We start from the raw sequence: 20,196 nt of genomic DNA, 5'->3' as shown, positions 1-20,196 counted from the left end.
TTTATATTAATTATGTTCAACTATTTTCATACATATTCCTAAATATTTATAAGAAAAAATGAATTATTTCAGACATCCATATGTTATTTTATGAAAGAACTTTTTGTTTTTCATAAATAATATAAAGTTCAGATAAAGGGTTGTAAAAATGATTTTTGAAAAAACTAAGAAAATATATATATTTACTCACTATATGAGAAGTATCTGAAGTATAGCTTTATATAGTTTTTCATGGATTTACAGTTTTAGCATGTTTATAAACTTTTCCTTTTCACAAGTGACGATTTGAAAACTGGTAATAATGGTAATATGTCTATATATTCTCATGTTATTGAATACATTTAATACTTTCATATAATTTTTTAAAATTACTTAAAGCTTTGCAAAAGTTACAACTATCATTGCTGTGAGAGTTATCTATAACTTTTTTAAATTCCAAACAAAATTTATTATTGTCCTATACGAATATATCCTTATATTTTAATCCTCTTGGTTTTGTAGCATTAACGAGAGATTGTTTATCCTATAAATTATAATATAAATGCATTTTATTAAAATATTCTTCAATGACATATATTTTATCCTTTACTTTATCATATTCTTTATTTCTACCTAATCGTTCATATAACGTATCGTAAAAAAACTCAATAAAAGACATATCCCGTTATCTGTTTTTTCTTAATTTACTGTTTAACCATAAGTTTAAGTATTCCATATTTATATTACTTTCAGGAACTTCAATATGCACATTGTGAGACAAGCAAAAAATATATGTTATAAATCTTTTACAAAATTCATTATATTGATTGTACTATTCATTAGTGTTATATTTATTGTTATCACAAAAATGAACAAATATTTGAAAACTAGTTATTTTTTCCTTATAACATTCACTAGCTAAATATATATATAAATTTTTGAAAAATAATACTTAAAACACAAGGCGAAACTAAAATTTATAGAACGATTATTTTTATACTTTCATAAATTAAATTTTCATTTTTTTTAAAGAGGAATAAAACGTTGAATAAAAATAAAGATATAAATAATTATTTTAGCAAAAAAGTACACAAAAGATATGTAATAATTTTTTAATTTTTGATTGTTGTAACTTTAGACATGTTAATTAAATGAATTAACAGTGATTCTGATTATGTATCTTTTTAGAAATGAACAATGTGTGGATATGATAGACTACATGTATTATGTATATCTTTATATTAATTATAAATTATAAATAAATATTTCCTAGAAAGATTATCTCTTAATTTTTGATATGTTTAACTTATAGAAAAACTGTTCATAAAATATATTACAGAACGTTTTAACTGTAAAAAGATGAAAATAAAAATTTTCATTATAATATAACAGGTAAAATATAATATTATAATATAAAATATAGTTTTGTTCTATAACCATTTATACATGTATTGTATGATTATTTTAGTATGTTACACATTATAGAAAAATTTAATTTTTGTTATTCATAAGTACAAGTTATAATTTTTACAAAAATATTTATTTATCATTTTTAACCACATAATATGTTAACTCTTAAGTTTAGACATACTGAAGTCCTCTTTCTTATAATTAATTATTTGATTTACCTCTCTTGGGTGCATACCGCCATATTTATTTTATAGACAATTTTTTAGGAATTATAATTATATATGTTTTTTACCTTAGTATGCACAATATGCATTTAAAAAATGTAAATTTTATTTATATACAGGAAAATTATTATTTAAGGAATGTACAATACCAGAAAAATGAATCCTCTTAGATAAAAAATGTTTATTATGCATACTTTTTTTTTTAAATATAACTTTATTATTTGTGAAACGTTCTACATTTCATCATTTAAAAATAAATCTTCAATTTTATTTTGATAGATATGTATTAAAAATATTAGTCTGTTTATTTTACAGTTTTAGTCATACAAAACATAAGTTTGCTGGTTTAAGAATCTATAAAAATAAGTACATAAAATTTAAAAAAAACAGTAAATTTGTTCGTAAAATATACTTAATATATCTATATAATTTATCTCATGAAGGTAAAATATTAAATGTAGATAAAAATATTTCTACATTTCTAATATAATAAATATATAGTTGCATACAAAAGGGAAAAGTGATTAATATAAACCACATAATATATATTATTAAAATATGGCAATCTATAACATCATTTTTTTTTCTTTTCACGTAGAAAAATAGAAAAAAAAGCAATATAACAATATATAGTATAATTTGATAATTATATTCATCATTTCTTTTCTTCTATTTTTTTGCATAGCAAAAATATACAAAATAACAACATATCATTCAAATGTATAAATATGTATAATAAAGAATAATTTGAACATTTTCAGAAGTCATATTTCTGTAGTAAACTTAGTAAGCCTATTGTTTCACTTTAAATATAGTGCGTACAACTTAATTATACTTTAACGTTCTAATTATCTAAATATTTTTAATTCTTAAATATATATGTTCAATATAATGTACTGAAGAGACCTATTATTCTTATTATTTAGAAGTTAAAATATATCCTCTTAAATCGTAATGAACTTATAACACACTTATAATTTTCAATGAAATAAATTATGTTAGGTATTTTTTAATTTCCTAAGAATAATTAATGTGAATTTATCATCATGTTACTAGGTCTGACTAGTTTTAAACTTTATACTTTTGCATATTATATATAATTAATATATATGATAATAATATATGGTTCTATTCATAAAATGAATTTATAATTTCGATAGTTTCATTATCAGTAATTCAGTTCGTATCACTATGAATTATACTACCTGCTCGTAAAATTATATATAAAAACATGAATAAAAGCAACTATATTGTTAGTTCACCCCAATGATAATAAATATTTGGCCCGTATTATAATATTATAGGTATATTAGAATATTTTATATCATTTAATTATATATATGCACTATTTTCATAAAATATATAACAGTGTTTCATTATTAATAAAATAATGCTTCAAATATAACATACTTTTATAAAATAGACAACAGAAAAACAAAAACAAAATGATAAAAACGTGTGGCAATTATTGAAATAATAATGATAAAAAAAGTATAATAGGATTAAAAGACCTTTTATTAATTACATCAATACATTTTTAAATCTAAAAACATTAAAAAAAGAAAAATAAAGAATTGTAATGAAAATTGAGCGTATTAACAATATTTTTAGTACGAATTCCTTTAATATATTTCTTAAAATTATTTTCAAATATTTAATGAACGAACAAATTTTTAACTTACCAATTCTGGAGTAAAAAATACGTTAATAAAAATTTATTAAATAACACATAATAAATCTCCATATCTAATTTCAAATAAATAATAAAATATTAAGTTAATGATAATAAAAATTTAAAATAAATGAACTCAATGATTCATTTATCTACAGATAATTCAAAAAATAAAATTAAGGTATTTATTTGATTTAATTATTTGCGGTGTAAATAAATAAAAAATATTAAAATTTTCATTAAACAGTATTGTATATTTATGTACAAAGTTAAAAAGGATATATTAAACTAAAACAAGAAATGTTAATTAAAAAAAAATTCCATAAAATATAGCATAAAAAAATGCAATATATATATATTATATTGGGGAATATTAATATTGATTAAATGTTAGTTTATATACAACAAAAAAAAAAATAATCAAATCAAATTCAGTATTTAAAAAAAATTTAATTAAAATAAAAGTATACATACATATAATAATTCATAATATTAGTATTTATGGGTATAATAATGTATGTAAAATTTACGAAATAGATGTATTCAATAATTTTTGGATCCTTTTTTTCCTTCTTTTTAATCGATTATGATGTTTAATTTTAGTTAAGGAGAGCAATAATCTTTTTTTTAATTTATGGAGGATTTTCAGCTTACTCTTTTTATCTAGATATAAAATTAATTTAAAAAGAGCATAAACAATTATTAAAACGCTAACAGCTATAAGTGATGGAAACATACTAATCATGATACCCGCTTGTATCCCCACTGCTAAACCTGCAGAATAAGCTGCATCTGGAGCTGTACTAACTGCACATGATGCAATAGACCTAATGCCGTTGCCAATATTTCTTGCTACTATATTTGCACCATGAGTAAGCATATTTGTAGCTGGAGAAATGGCATTAAGGGTTTCAGATGCAATTGAAAAGACACTTCCAAAAAAGCTGCCAAGGGAAGAAGCAAAAATATTTGCAACCCCAGCAACAGTAGGAATGATTGCCTGTGTTACGTGAGGTAATGCTGGTATAACGTGATCAGTTATAGACTTAATTGTACAAGATGTCATCGTAGAAACGCCTGCTTTTACACCTGCATAAAAAGCATCCTTAAATACTTCTATACCAGTTGTAGGTGTATAATATACTATAAGAAGTGGTAGTGCAATGCACGCTGCTAAGACAGGAACACCATACTTAAATGCTTTTTTTAAAGTTATTAATTTATTAGATGGTTTCTTAACTTCTACGTTAAGGACGCTATCAAAAAGAGAGTCCTGTAGTACTTCATATAATGGATCTTTGGTATCTACGTCAATTACATTTATAGGATTTATTTCTTGAAATAATTCCGTTTCTGTAGACTCATCATCCATATATGTATTTATATTCCATGGTTTTTCATTTAGTAACTTTTTTTTTTTTTTTTTTTTATCATTCATGATTATATCTATATTCCATTCTTTTTTTTTTGGTAACTGGTTTTCCTTCGTTTTGTTACCTTTATTTATACTATAAATTTTTTGTAATAATTCGCCTTTCTTATTCTTATTATTCATATGTATATCTATGATGTGTTTTTTTTCTTTTGATAATTCATCTTGCTTTTTTATGTCACTAATATGTGTATCTATGATGTATTTTTTTTCTTTTGATAATTCATCGTCCTCTGTTTTATCGCTCATATATATGTCTATAACATATATATTTTCTCTTGATAATTCATTTTGCTCGTTTTTATCCCTCATATGTATATTTATGATATGTTTTTTTTCTTTTGATAATTTATCTTCCTTTTTTTTATCACCTGTATGCATATTTATAACATGATTTTTATCTTTTAGAGTCTCATCTTCTTTATATCTATCACTTTCATTAAATAAATCCCTTTTGTTCAATAGTTCCTTTTTATTAGTTTCATCAATTTCTTTTGTAGAGAAATCCTTAGGTAATAAACTTTCCTCAATTCTGTCATCTACACTAATGAAATCTTTTTCCTGGAATAACTCCTTTTTATCAGTTCCATCAATTTGCTTTGTAAGGACGTCTTTATGTATTAAACTTTCTATACTTTTATCACTTTCACTAATGGGATCTGTTTTTTGCAATTTCTCTTTTTTATTGGTTACATCAATTTCATTTGTAGGAATTTCTTTATTTGATAAAATTTCCGTAATTTTATCACTTTCACTAAATGAATCCTTTTTTTGCAGTGGCTCTTTTTCATGTATTGCACTATATTTCTTTGTATGTATATATTTATTTGATAATTTTTCCATAATTTTATCACGTGTTCTAATGGATTGCCATTTCTGCAGTAGCTCTCTCTGATTGATTCTATCGGTTTCCTTTGTATTGACATATGAATTTATTAAATTTTTCTTAATTTCATCACGTACACTGATGAAATCCTTTTTTTGCAATATCTCTTTTTTATTGGTTCCATCAATTTCATTTGTAGGGATTTCTTTATGTAACAAACTTTCTTTAGTAATATCACTTTCATTAAATGAATCCTTCTTTTGAAAATGCTCTTTTTTATCGGTTTCTTCAGTTTTCCTTATAGAGACATCTTTATGTGTTAAACTTTTCTTAATTTTATCACTTACATTGATAATATCCTCTTTCTGTAATGACTCGTTTTTATCAACGCTATCTGTTTCTTTTGTTAGGATATCTTCATGGATTAAACTTTTCTTAATTTTATCGCTTTCTCTAATAGTTTCCCTTCTTTTCAATTGCTCTTTTTTGTTGATTATATAACTTTCCTTAATAGAGATATCTTCATGTGATAAATTATTTTTGTTTATAGTGTCACTTTTGTTTATGGAAAAATCTTTTTTTGTTAATTTATTTTTGTTGCTTAAATGTGCATTGTTTAAGACATCGGTAATGTTTGGTAATCTATAATTGCTATTTAAGATACATTTATTTAAAAAGTCTATATAGCGTGTTTGTGAATTACCTTTTAAATTAGAATAATCACTTAATATGTCACTAATCATTAATTTTAATTCAATTAGTTGAGATTCACTTAATGCCTTATTATTTAACAGAATTGATTTTATCTCTTTTATTTTTGCTTCTTTAATTTGTTTGTTATATAATATAACTTGTTCTAGAGTTTTTAATTCTGATAATCCTAACTTTGTATTAGCTAATAAATTGTTGTTTAATTCTTTTAATATATATTCTGCATTAAACTCATTTCCTAACAGAACATTATCTAATTCTTTTATCATTAATTCTCTTATAAATGGGTTATTTAGCAAGTTTTCTCTTAATATTTTTAAAGTGTTCACTGTATTTTGTTGATTACTTTCTGAAGTAATATCTTTTTTATTTCCTTTTCCCAATTTATATTTTGTAATTTGTTTATCATCTAACAGGAAATTTTCATATTTATCTAATTTCATATCTATTAACTGTGGTCTACGTAAACCATTTTTTCTGGTATTTTTTAACATATTTTGTTTTTTCATATCAGTACCATACCGAATATTTGGTCTGCTTCTTAATGTTATCCTTTTTTTGCTGTCATTGTACGCAAAATTTTCCTTCAATTTTTTTAATTCTTCATGTTGTCTTAACAAATACGGATTTTCTCTCGTGTCAATACATGTTAGTGTTCTGCCGATAGTAAAACTAAGTGTAGAATTTTGCTTTTTTTTCTTTTTATGAAAGTTAACAAAAGAACTCTAAAAATGTAGTTATACATCAAAAAGTGTAAGAAATTAGAAGATTTTATTAAATTAATGAAATAATATTTATATATAGAACATTAAAAATAATCAACATATATAATAAAATACTTTTAGTGTTTATAAAATATTACATGTTTAGAACAAAGTAATATATATACCAGGTGGATAAATGTAAAAATTTTAATAAATGAAAGGTACATTTTTCTTCTACTTTCTCGTTTATCACATTTCCTCAAATATTATTTTTTGCAGAAACAATATATTTAGGCGCTTGTTTATTTTTACCAATGTCTGTAACACTAGTATTATCGATATTATAAATTCACATTGATCACACCTCTATATTTTTTCTAAATAGAAAAAAAAATAAAAATTTTAAATTATACATAAAATCCATTATTGGTTGCAAGAATATCGTAAATTGTTTTAAAAATATTTCCACATAAACATTATTTAAAAACAATTTCAAAATGGTTATTTATTAACATAACTAAAATGTAATTCATTAATTACCATTTTAACGAGTAAATTTTACATTTAGCATGAACTATCCATTTCTTTTATGTTTATTATGTGTTTCTCTAATATTACTCATATATATACCAATTTTTCATTATTTAAAAAAGAAAAAAACAAAATAACAAATATTTAAACTTAAATAAATTTTAGAATAAAAAGATAATAACGAAATATTAAATATGTAGATAAAATAACCTCAATATTATAAGGAAAACCGTATATTTTTAAACTAAAAATATAACACTATTTTTTACTAGTTGTAAAAATTACATAGAACAAAAAAAAAAAAAAAAAAAAAAAAATTAAATATGCAAAAGGCTTAAACTAAGTTGTAACTTTATAATAACACTAACATATTATCATTTTTTTTTTTTTTTTTGGTTATACAACTAAATAAATTAAAAAAAATTTAAAAGTGTATAAATTCTTCATTGTCATATATAACTATAAAAAATTTATGCTTTCTTTTAATTTAATTATTCATAGGGGTAAAAAGTTATAATAGAAAGAATAATTCAACCTAATAATTTGTTCTCGCATGCAAAAAAATTTTTTTTTTTTTACTTTATAATAGATATAACTATCATACATTTATAAACAAATAAATTAAAAAGAAAAAAAGCAAAAACTTTAAGTTTACTGAATAATTTGTTTGTATAAGCAAAACGTAAACTTATTTATAATGTTAATATTATAAAGAACATAAAACAGTAATATATGGAATTCACAATAAAAATAAAAAAGAACTACTCATACTGTAATTAAGTTCCATTTCTTTTTTTATACATAAAAATTATAATACTACAATTTTTATTATTTGAACCCTTCATTAATTAAATTATGCTTTATATTTTAATAGGTATTCTATAAATAAAATAAACATAACATTATTTATAAAGAATAATAAAATATAATTAACAAATGTAAAAAAAAGTTTGTGCTTTTTGTATTATGATAATAAACAAATGGTCCATAAATGAAATCAAAGTTTAACACAACCTTGGATAATTCACATGTAAAATTTCTTTTAATAATTTTTCATATAAAAATTATAAGATTTTAATCACATCTTTACATATATAGAAACAAAAAGTTAAAATATATATTTCTATTGAACATTTTTATTTATTGTTATACTTTATTTTTACTTTTAAATACTCCAAAAAAGTATAAAATTTTAATTTTATAGTATTCCACAAATGAGATATTCCATTATTATATTAAACTCTTTTTTTACAAGGTAAATTCAATTCCTAAACTCAATCACATATTGATAAGCAATATATATATCAGAATAAATTTACATTTTCAGGGTTAATTCTGTTCTATTTTATAATAATAAAATTGGCCACTTTTGTTTGAATTGTTTATTAAGTAACATGTTAATAACAATGTTATGTAAATAAAAATATTCATATTTAACGTTTTTTCCTGAACAAAATATAAGTAGATTGATAATAATATATATTATATATGAATATACAAATTAAGATATATATAGTTTGGAAAGAATTTATCACGTTTATCCATTTAAATATATTTTTTAAGTATTTAAATGTTAAGGAAAAAGTTTAATTGTACAAAAATGTAACATTATTTTAGGATTAGATTCTCATTTTAGTTTCTTACTTTTTTACTTGTATTGTCTCTTAAAATATTTTTTTTTGTACTTATCAGATATAACTTTTTACATACTTTACCCCTTCAATTATTATTTGTAGGAATATTTGGAATATTCTATTCAATGTAATCAAATAATATATTAATTATGTCATTACATAACACACTAAATATTTTATGAGATAAAAACATGTGTAACTGATAATTAAAACAAATTCATTTTGATGTTCCATGTATTGATGATTAAATAAGGGATTAACTTTGATATATTATTTAACACATTTGTGAGATACATATTATAAAACAATCAAATTTATGTATGATTGATTTATATTTTTTTATGCCTGAATACTTAATAAAATATGGAAAAATATTATTTTTATGAATTTGCTTCTTATTATAGTACAACAAAAAAATGAAAAAATAAAATAACCTACACAAAATAAATTTTATATTTAGTAATACTAGTAATTTTAATCATAATAATTTTGTAACTCTAATGATGAAAAAATTATATTCCACTTGGTAAAACATTTATTATTTTACATGCTTTTAGGGTTGTATATTTGTAATTTGTTCAGTTATATTGGTTCAATGTCGAGATTCTTTGAATGTGGACTTAATTATATGAGTTTAGTGAATTAGGTTGAGTTGTGACTTACTATTTTCATTAGTATATTAAGTGAATTCTATACATAATACATGTATATATATAGTGTTTAACTGAGCATAATATTTTTAGAGTGAATTATTATTATTATATATATTTATTTTCGAAATTCCACCTATAGATTATTCGTAAATAAATAAATATTTTCTCGATTTGCTTGTATTATTTAGAAATTCAAATTATGTATTTATGGGAAAAGTCTAGAAAACGTTCCAAGTATTTATAACGTCAATAAAGATGTGGAAGCAACTTCTTAAAATAAAACAAGAGGCACCTTTATAAAAAAATAATTTTGTAATAACTTAAATAATGTAATTCTTTTTATATTGGTTAATGACTGTACAAATGTTTTACAATAACAGAACTACCAAATTAGCATTTATTTCAGTTCAAAGAAGAATATAATGTGTAATAATTTTGCAAATATATTTTTATAGAAGTCTTCGAAAAGGTTTATAAAAAAAAAGATTGATAATACTTAAGGTTATATATTTTGATTTACTAAATATTAAACACATTTTATATTAATATAATAAATCTATTTAGGGAGAAAAAAAAATGGATAAGCAATTAATACATATATAGAATTAATCTACTATAAAATAAACGCCCATATGCATATGTGTAATTCACCTATAGAATATTATTTTATAATAAATAAATTAAACATATTAGAAATAATTATATTGATCAATTTTTCTTTCTATTTACGAAAGCCCTCATAAAAGAAAAATATATATATATATACATTACAAACAAGCATATGCAAGCATTATTTCGAAGTTTATTGTATAATCACCTATATATATATATATATATAAAATAATTTATCTGGTTATAACATACGTATATTTTTAATTATACAAGTTCAAGTTTCAACTTTTTTACCAATTGAATAAAATAGGCTTCACTTCTTTTTTTATCGTTAAGTTAAATACCCAGTACAATTGTTTATCCACATTCATTTATTATATAATATAAAATAAAAAGAAACAATATTTTATATAAAGTTGCTAAGTAAAAATTATATAAATTTAATATTCTACAACTATTTATGATGCTTTTTTTTTTTTTAAATAATCCAAAACATAATATGAGTAAAGTAACAAGAAAATAAATACGGAATATATATACTTATATGGTAATATAAGAGGAATATATATTTCTTTAATGTAAATTTATTAGATAAATATGAACAATTAATTTTATATTTTAATGAACATTATATGTTCAAGTACAAAGTCACACAAAATGAACTGTTCCACAATTTTTTTTTTTTTTTTTTGACTCATCAAGTTACTAATTATTTATTTATTTTACATTAATTCGTATGTGAATTATGTATTATTTTCTAAAAAGATAAAGTAATCTTTACTATATATAAAATATATAATCCATTTAATAAAAAAATATGTAATGAAAATGTTGTATTAATACAACAACAATATATTTTATAATTTTCATTAGTACCTCATATAGGTATACATATATTAATTATATTACATTCTTAAATTGTAATGATTGAAATATAATAAAATCTTTGGAGAAGAAAAAAAAAAATGAAATAAAAAAATAACTTAAAATAAAGTAATAAATATTAATTATTATATATAGAACATTTGAAAATTTTAAAACAATGTTATATAAATTAATTCATCAAATCCATAATTATGCTCATTTTACATTCTTGTTAGATAAAAATTAATTTTTTATTGCGTCTATAAATATAATTTCCTCATTAGGTTTTCTTAAAAAAGTTTTTCATTACCTATCTTTATAAATAATTTCTTTACAGTATAATGATTTTTTAATAACAGTGTTAAAATATCACTTCTAAATAAGATTATATTCTATGTGTTATCAGAAAAAGCTTCTTATAAATGATGATAATAAAAATATAATTTCTTGTTATTCAGATTATTATAGACACACTATAATTAATAAGCCTTTAATTGCTTCTCAACATCGATTTGAAGAAAGTCTTTGTTTATTTCTTTCCATATCATCTTTACACGTAATTTGGACCTAAAGGATATGAGCTAATGAACATATAAAAAATGTAAAGTACTTGTTGTAAATTTATTTATTAATTATATAATTTTGAAAAAATTAAATTATAGATAGTAAAATATTTGATTACATTTTAAAGAGTAATTTATGTTTTCTTTGTAGAAAAAGAAAAAAAAGGATAATTTTTGTAAGTACTAAAACAACTGAATAACAATAAGAATTGGAAAGAATTTTAACGTGTTATTTATAAATACAGCTGTATCACGGATATAAGTATTAGAAACTTATGGAATGCTATTTTTTGAGTATGTAACTTCAGGTTTATGTTTTTGGATTGTATCTGGTTTTTAGTATATTTTATTATAAAATTTATAGAATAATAAATCTTTATAACACGATGAGAATATGATACCTTCTTCCATGGATTCATAAAATTTGGAGAATTTCTTAACTTAATATATCTTGCTATATTGCAATAATGAATCCCTTATATTCGCCTTTAAGCAAGTATTTTCAAGGGATGACATTATGTTTAAGATATGGAAATATTTTCTAGATTAATAAACCAATTAAGATTATAGTTTATCTGTAATATTCTCTATAAGAAATTTAAAATAAGCTGAACTATAAATAAGCAATTACTCATCACAGATTTACTTTCAACTTTATGCTTTGCATAAATTTTTTTAATTTAATTGAGGCAGTACTTATGTATATTTAATTTCCCCACTGCGCAAGAAATAGTATTTTTAATATTGTAACTATTTTTAAAATAATCGTGAGAATTCTCCTTTTCATTTCTTTCTTTCCATTCTGATAGTTGTATATGGGGAAGATAAAAATAGTAATGATATTCATTGGGTTCATTACTAATTGGATATTGTATATTTAACAATTAATTAATAAGAATTTGTCCAGAACAGTTTTATTATTTAGTTAAGAGCATTTCACCTAAATGAAGACACATCATGTATTCGTAATTTAAGAAACTGTTATTATATCCTTTTATATTATCTATTTTTGATATATACTTTAAATTTCGTAAAAATTTGTTACAAGGGTCTATATTAAATTCTCTGTAAAATTATTCTGACAATTTGAATATTTTTCAGTTACTACTGTGAAAGTTTTATGCAGTTTATCGCTCAACATTTCATTTATTTTACACGACGATAATTTACGTAAATTGTTTCCCTGTACTATAAAAGGAAAAAAATAAATTACTTATGCACATAAGGTTTTGTTTCAAAAAGAAAACTTTTCATTATACTTAGGGGAATCATACCATTTACGTAATAAGTTACATATAATTATTTTTAATAATGAACTGAAATATACTTGTTTTTTCAGTGTTAAAAAGTTAACTTCACCTTCTGGATACATTTTAATAAATGAAATGATGTATTATATGATAGTATAAGTACCTATATATAAAAATATATAAGTACATAATATGTTAATGCACTATGCAGGGCTTTTTTTTAAATTTTAATAAGTAAATATTGATTAAATTAATCTTTTCGTCGATTAACATTTAGTATTATATTAGAATAGTACTATTAATATTTTATGGAACAATGATATTTAATTTTGAAAAAATATAAAATAAAAATTAAAAATATAATATTGAAATTGAAATATAAAATAACAAGAAACAAAATTATTATTTAAAATTTTCACATAAAAAACGAACTATATAATTCTATTAGTTGAATTAACAATTCAGAAAATTATTTTAAATATAAATTAGGATGAACGGAGATTTTTATTTGGAATTATTTATTTATCAGTCCATCCTTTGATTTATTTTATTTTTATATTTATAAATATTATTCAGAGATAACAATACTTGTATAAAGAAAAATTAAATATTTCTATTTATGAATAACAATTTCGTTTTTAAATAGTAATGAATAAAAAATTAATCATTACATTGTATTTATTTAGAAGTTGTAGGAACAATGCACTTATAACCGATAGATAAGTGTATATCAGAAGTTTAAAAAACTGAGCATATCAAAAAGGAATATAACAAATGGGTAATTAAAATACATTACAAATAAATTCTATTTTTGTTATAACTAATATGTTTATTAACACATAATCCTATTAATTATAATTGTATTATTAAATTGATGCTTTATGTTTTATATATATAAAATGGTACTTTTTTCTATTTGTATATATTTTAATTTACTAGAAATAGAACATTTTATAATGTTGTGTATTTAAAATAGTACAATTTGTATGCAGACTATTTTAAAATAATAATATTAGCCATATATATATTTTAAAAAGTTATATATCCGTTTGCTGTGTAATCATAATATATTTAACAAGAAGTATTTTTTTTTAAAAGTTAATGGCTTAGAATTTTTTTATTATGTTTCAAATAGAAAAATAATGTAAATAAAGATGGAATTTATGTTGGGTTTATGTCATGTATGTTATGGAAATATATTAATACTATTAATTTTTTTTTAATAGATACAATAATAATGTAAGAAGGTATATTATCGTATTTTATATTTTATATATGTATATGTTTCATTTATTTATGTTCCTTTTGATAGAACTATAAATGATACTATTTTATTTAAAGATGATAGAGAAAAATACTGATATTTTAATTTTTTTTTTTTTTTTTTTAATATTCTAATTTGTCGCTCTAAATTATTATACTTATTAATTATATAGAATAATTGGATTATTATATTTTAATAATATATAGATATTTAATTCTTAATTACATTATCTTTGATAATACATTCTTATGTAGATTATTATTATTATTAACACACGGATAAAGAAAGTATTCATTTTTTCTATCTTAGTTAAAAATAAGAAGTAATAAAGTTTGTAGGTTTTGTATATTTTTTTTATTTTATTTTTTTATTTCATTTCTATTTTTTTTCAAAATATATTTTTATTTTATGTTAATTATATGAATGGAATTAAAATACAATAATACCTCTTTCCTTGTACGTTATATTAAATATATATAAACATAAGATATTTTAGAACAATACAATATATAAAAAAAAGTAAAAATAATTTGTTAATATTATATGAAAGTTTTAGAACAAATGTTGTGTTACATTAAAACTCACACGATATAGAGGAGTGATAAATGAAATAACAGTGAAGTGTACAAAACTGAAAATTATGATGATTCTATATTTCGCAAATATTTTATTATGTATGGAAAATATAATACGTTTTATAAATATATATTCTAATAGGATGCACACTATGCAGATTATAATAATAAATTATGATTGATATAGTAATATATTTTTTTATTATGCTGCATGTTCAAAAAGGTTTTAATACTAAAATTTATTAACGGCTTCAGAATAATTATAAGATATTTTTATTTTTAATTTATATATATAATCTATTTACAGTACAGTAATATCTAATTTTTGTGTAAATATTCATAATACAATCATAAATACATATATTACAATAAGTCAAATGTGATAAAGGAGAGAATGAAACTTTAACTTCCCTTTGTAAAATAATGGAGAATATTGAGAGATTATTTTATAATTATAAAATATAGTCTATTTATAGAATAATGCATTTGTATTAAAAACTAATTTTTTGAAGAATCATATTTTTAATTTAACAAAAACATCACATATTGTTATATTTTATATTTACGTTTCAGTTATATTTCTATTTCGCTGATTTTAATTTAATTATTAATCGTGAAGTTTACCTTCTTAAGTAATGCATGTATTATTATAAAATATAATAAAAATTAAATGAAATAAATTGAAATGTATTATTTTAACCTTAAAAACAAATAAAAAATAATAAAAAAGAATATTACATGCTATTTAGAGAGATAAAATTAATCACTTTATTATATATTGCAAGGTCAAAAAGGATTACTAAATAGATATTCCTATATGATATGCAATTTAAACGAAAACATACTAAAATTAATTTAATTTTCCTTATAGCATATGAATACAACTATATAATCCTTGCATAAATGAAAATAATAGAAAAGAATAATTTTATCTTTAACAATTTTTAATTACAATAAAGGAATTTTTTTTTCATATTATTATATCTACATTAAAAAAAGTATAATTTATAATATACAAAGTATACTAACTTATTTAAAAATTGAACAATAATTAAAGAGAAAATTTTGTTAAGGTATTTATTATTAAGTTATATATTCGAAAAAAAGGAATATATCATATATCACCATATTATATATTATTTTTTTACTTATATAAACAATACATTGATAAGAATTTAATTTTCTTTATCTAATTCACGTGCATTAAAATATAGCATCATCCAACCTTGTAGAGGAGAATGCACATTTTATTTTTTTCCTTTAATAATTATATATATTATGGTATTTCAAAAATTCTCTGTTCTAGAAATGAAATAAATATTTGTTTTTCAAGAAAATATGATTTTTGGTGTTTATATATTATAATTTTTTTTTATTTTTAAAATAATTTTGTGAAATAATTTCTTAAATATAAAGATGAAATTGATAGAGGTGACCCAAATTATGATAGAAGTAGTAATTTATCTGTTTGTAATGGTACATGTTCAAATATCTTAAATAGTTATAATATTTTCGTCCTTCCATGTTAAAAGTTTGCTTCATACTTAAGTTGTATAAATAAGTGTCTATCTGATGGACAAAAACCATGTAAATGCTTGAACTATTGGATAAATAGTGATGAAGCTTATAGTAAGAGCGGGAATTGGTTTAACGGTTAAAGATATTTTTTTCTAAAGAAAAGTAATATATATAAGCAAAAAAGTATATAAAAAATTAGTTCTAATACTTTGAAAAAGCTTACAGATGTATACTATTAATATATGCGTTTTAACAATTATAATAGTCATGAAGATGAATATAATGGCATTAATTGTGAAAATTATAGAAAATATTATAAGTTTTATTATGAAAATTACATGAAACGTCAGAAAGAGTGAGAACGCTTTCTATTTGGAGTTAAAAAATATTAAGGAAGTATATGAATAAAAATATTATAAAGGAACTGGCTGTCAAAGTTTAGCATTACTTTTATTATCCATGAAAAATGATTATGTATTTGTTTCCAGTGTAACAATAGTTGTTGCACTAATAACATCTTATACTTCATTCATTTTATATAAGGTTAATGAAAATTATACTTAATAGCGTAAATAATGCACCATAGTTTGCATAATTCGTTTTCATAGTAATTTACCAGAACAACACAATAATATTTTTGTGTACATTTATACACATATTTTTTTTTATCATGTAGTTTACTCCAATGAAATCTTGATTACGTAATAGTTTACAAAGGAAAAAAATAAATGAACTTAACTAACGTGAAGAAGAGACAAAAGAATTCTTACAAAACATAGAAAAGAAGAAGATAGAAATTATGAACGAGGATTTCATAATATAGGTTATTATCCTCAAGGAGACGCTTAATACAAAAATTACAGTTTATATTAGTTTAATTACAAAATCGAATACTCAGTAGAATAAATGTTACACATAAGGGGAAATTCACTAATAAATAAGATGAATATAAAATAAAGAAACAAAAACATGTGAATAAAAGTTTCAAATATAATAATAAAAGAATTATTCAAACTAAAGGTTAAGTTAAATATAATACTACTGTACGAGTAAATAGAAGAAAAATCCACTTACATGTGAGATTTTCTTTATAATATAAAATAAATAATTTTAAAATTTATTTATACAGCGCAAGATTATAAAGTAATAATACTGATCCTTTTACACAATATTATGATGTAGTGTTTATTACAAAAATGAAAAAAAAGAAAGAGAAAATAAGAAACAAAAACATTAAAAACAACACTAGTAATATTGTTATATAAATAAAAAAAGGAAAATCTTAAAATAAAAACATTCGAAAAAATAAAAAGAATTTATATTATTTATAACTAGATTTGTTTTACATTTGTATTATTATTTGTTCCATTGTATTTTAATAAAATTCAAAATTTCACTCATTGCTCAATAATTTGAATGATGTTGTCTTTAACTGTTAAATGTTACATGTGGCCTTGTAGTAGGAATATTTATGCATGACTATAAATGAGATCACTTATAGTTTTGCTCAAATTTATGTGGGAACACTACTAGCCATCAGTACGTAATTCATAATTATGATCTTCTTAAGTTATCTGCTTAATTTTTTTTTTGTCCCATTAACGCCTCTTTATATGTATAAAATTCAATGGAAATAAACAAATGAACGTATAATAATTAAAAAAAATATATAAAATTGGTTTATAATTATAAAATTTATATTAAATTAAATTATGACTTCACCAAATAGTATTTTTATTTTTATATTTCATTATTATTTAATTCATACTAAAAGAAAAATACAATTTATATTATGTCAAATGAGATATATATTAACACAATAATTTAAAACGAATCATAAAAATTAAAAGGTAATTCTTTACTTTTCAGGATTTTATATAGAAATCCGTTTTTGTAGTCAACTTACTAATCGTTATTAATAAATACCAATACACATGATATTTAAGAAGTGCGGCAGTCTCTTTTTCTTCATTTTAAATATACAAGTGAAGTGCTAAATTGTGGATTATATATTTGAGAATACAATTTATTTTCAATTAGTTCACCAAAATTTGTATGGAACGGACTTTTGCTATATATGCAAAATTTAAATATTAATTTATATATGAAAATTTTGTTATTACACTTATTATCACGTTCGCAATAATATTAACATGAATTCTAAAAGAAATATTTATAACAACATTCCTTTTTATATGTTTAACGTGGTAAATTTAAATAAGTAAAAAATTTATAATACATTTTATATTTATAATTAATAGAAGTGATTTTATTGTTAACTGTATTATAGGTTTTAATGTAATCACGTAAATCTTTCCAATCTTACTAATATTTACCTTTATGTAAATTATAATAAAAATGAATGTGTCAGGATTTATTCTTTATCTGATTTCTACTATTAATGTTACAATATATATTATTAAAATAGTTTTTAACATGAACGTAAAGAGTAAATTTTGAATTCGTATTAAATATATTTCATAACAGCTTATATTTATTGCGATTTAAATATGAACAACAATATGGAAAGTTATACTCATTTTTCAAAATATTATATAAACTTATTAGTTCTTATGATATCATTATACATAAATCTTTAAAAAGTTGAAACTTTTTATTATATATTTCAACGTTACTACACTAATGACCACAATTTTTACAGTTAACAAATTTTTATTTTATTCTACATATATAATAAGTGAAAATACAAATTTAAAATAAGAAACCTGAAAAGGAAAGAAAACAACATAATAATATCTATATATATTGTTCTTTTGATAGATTTAAATTCTTATTAAACTTCAATAGATATAGTAAATTCTTATAATAAACCGTCTATGATTTTTTAAAATAATAAACAGTACAAACTTCATGTTGTGAAAATTTTAAGGATTAAAATATACAAGAAAAAATAATAATTAAATTAATATATACAGTATGGGTATATATAAATAGCTTCATATAAAAAATAAAATTATAGATTATAACTAACTTATAATAGCAACATTTATATTATATGAAATGAATATTTTTAATTAGGTTAAGTTAAAGTAAAAATTAAAAATGTATATATGGGGGTAAAATATATTATTATATATCAAAATAATGTTTTTTAATATACTAATTTATGCTATTTTTAAATAACACAGCTAATGTTTAAAAATTAAAGATACTATATTTAAAATTCCTGTCCTTATAATATTTCTTTTCTGATATCTTTATTTAAATATCATTTTTTCCATCTTTAGCATGCATTAAAGAAAATTTTATATAAAAAAGAAACGTTACTCTTCAATAAATATATTTTTTTAATATTTAAGCTAATCGATTAAATTTATTTTAGCTATCTTTCATCTATTAGCTATAATATTATGTAATGCACTACCATATTGAAAAATATATATATATAATACTCTTTATATTTAAATAAAATGAAAAAAGTATTATAAAATTTGGTATATATAGCACTTGATAAATGTAGAATATTTTGTTGTATAAAGGTAATATTTATTGTAAAAAAGTTCTATATATAAAAATAACATTAATAAAAAAAAAAAATGACCCACATAAAATTACGGAAAAACTATTTCAACTATTTCCCTCCATCATAATATAAAAAAGACGAATTATTTTTCCCTTACATATTAGAATTGGCATTATGTAAAAGATTTATTTTCAATAATTAAAAACACTATATATAAACACATAAAATAAATATATGAGATATTATATTTTAAATAAAATATCTTATAAGGATTATTAAAATGCATTATA

The 20,196-nt window shown here is 20.3% G+C and overlaps 1 protein-coding gene across 1 annotated transcript; it reads right to left on the bottom strand.

Annotated features, from left to right (window-relative positions):
- Positions 1–3,811: 3,811 nt before the first annotated feature.
- Positions 3,812–7,185, bottom strand: MKS88_004754 (uncharacterized protein; the record flags this gene model as incomplete). Its single annotated transcript, XM_067217957.1, has 2 exons — positions 3,812–6,979; positions 7,144–7,185. The coding sequence occupies 2 exons, from the start codon at positions 7,183–7,185 to the stop codon at positions 3,812–3,814; spliced, it is 3,210 nt and encodes a 1,069-aa protein (XP_067071137.1).
- Between the last annotated feature and the right edge of the window lie 13,011 nt (positions 7,186–20,196).

Source organism: Plasmodium brasilianum, chromosome 13 (genome assembly GCF_023973825.1).
Source record: "Plasmodium brasilianum strain Bolivian I chromosome 13, whole genome shotgun sequence".
In the NCBI taxonomy this organism is placed as follows: domain Eukaryota; phylum Apicomplexa; class Aconoidasida; order Haemosporida; family Plasmodiidae; genus Plasmodium; species Plasmodium brasilianum.
This window is presented reverse-complemented; position numbering and strand designations above follow the sequence as displayed.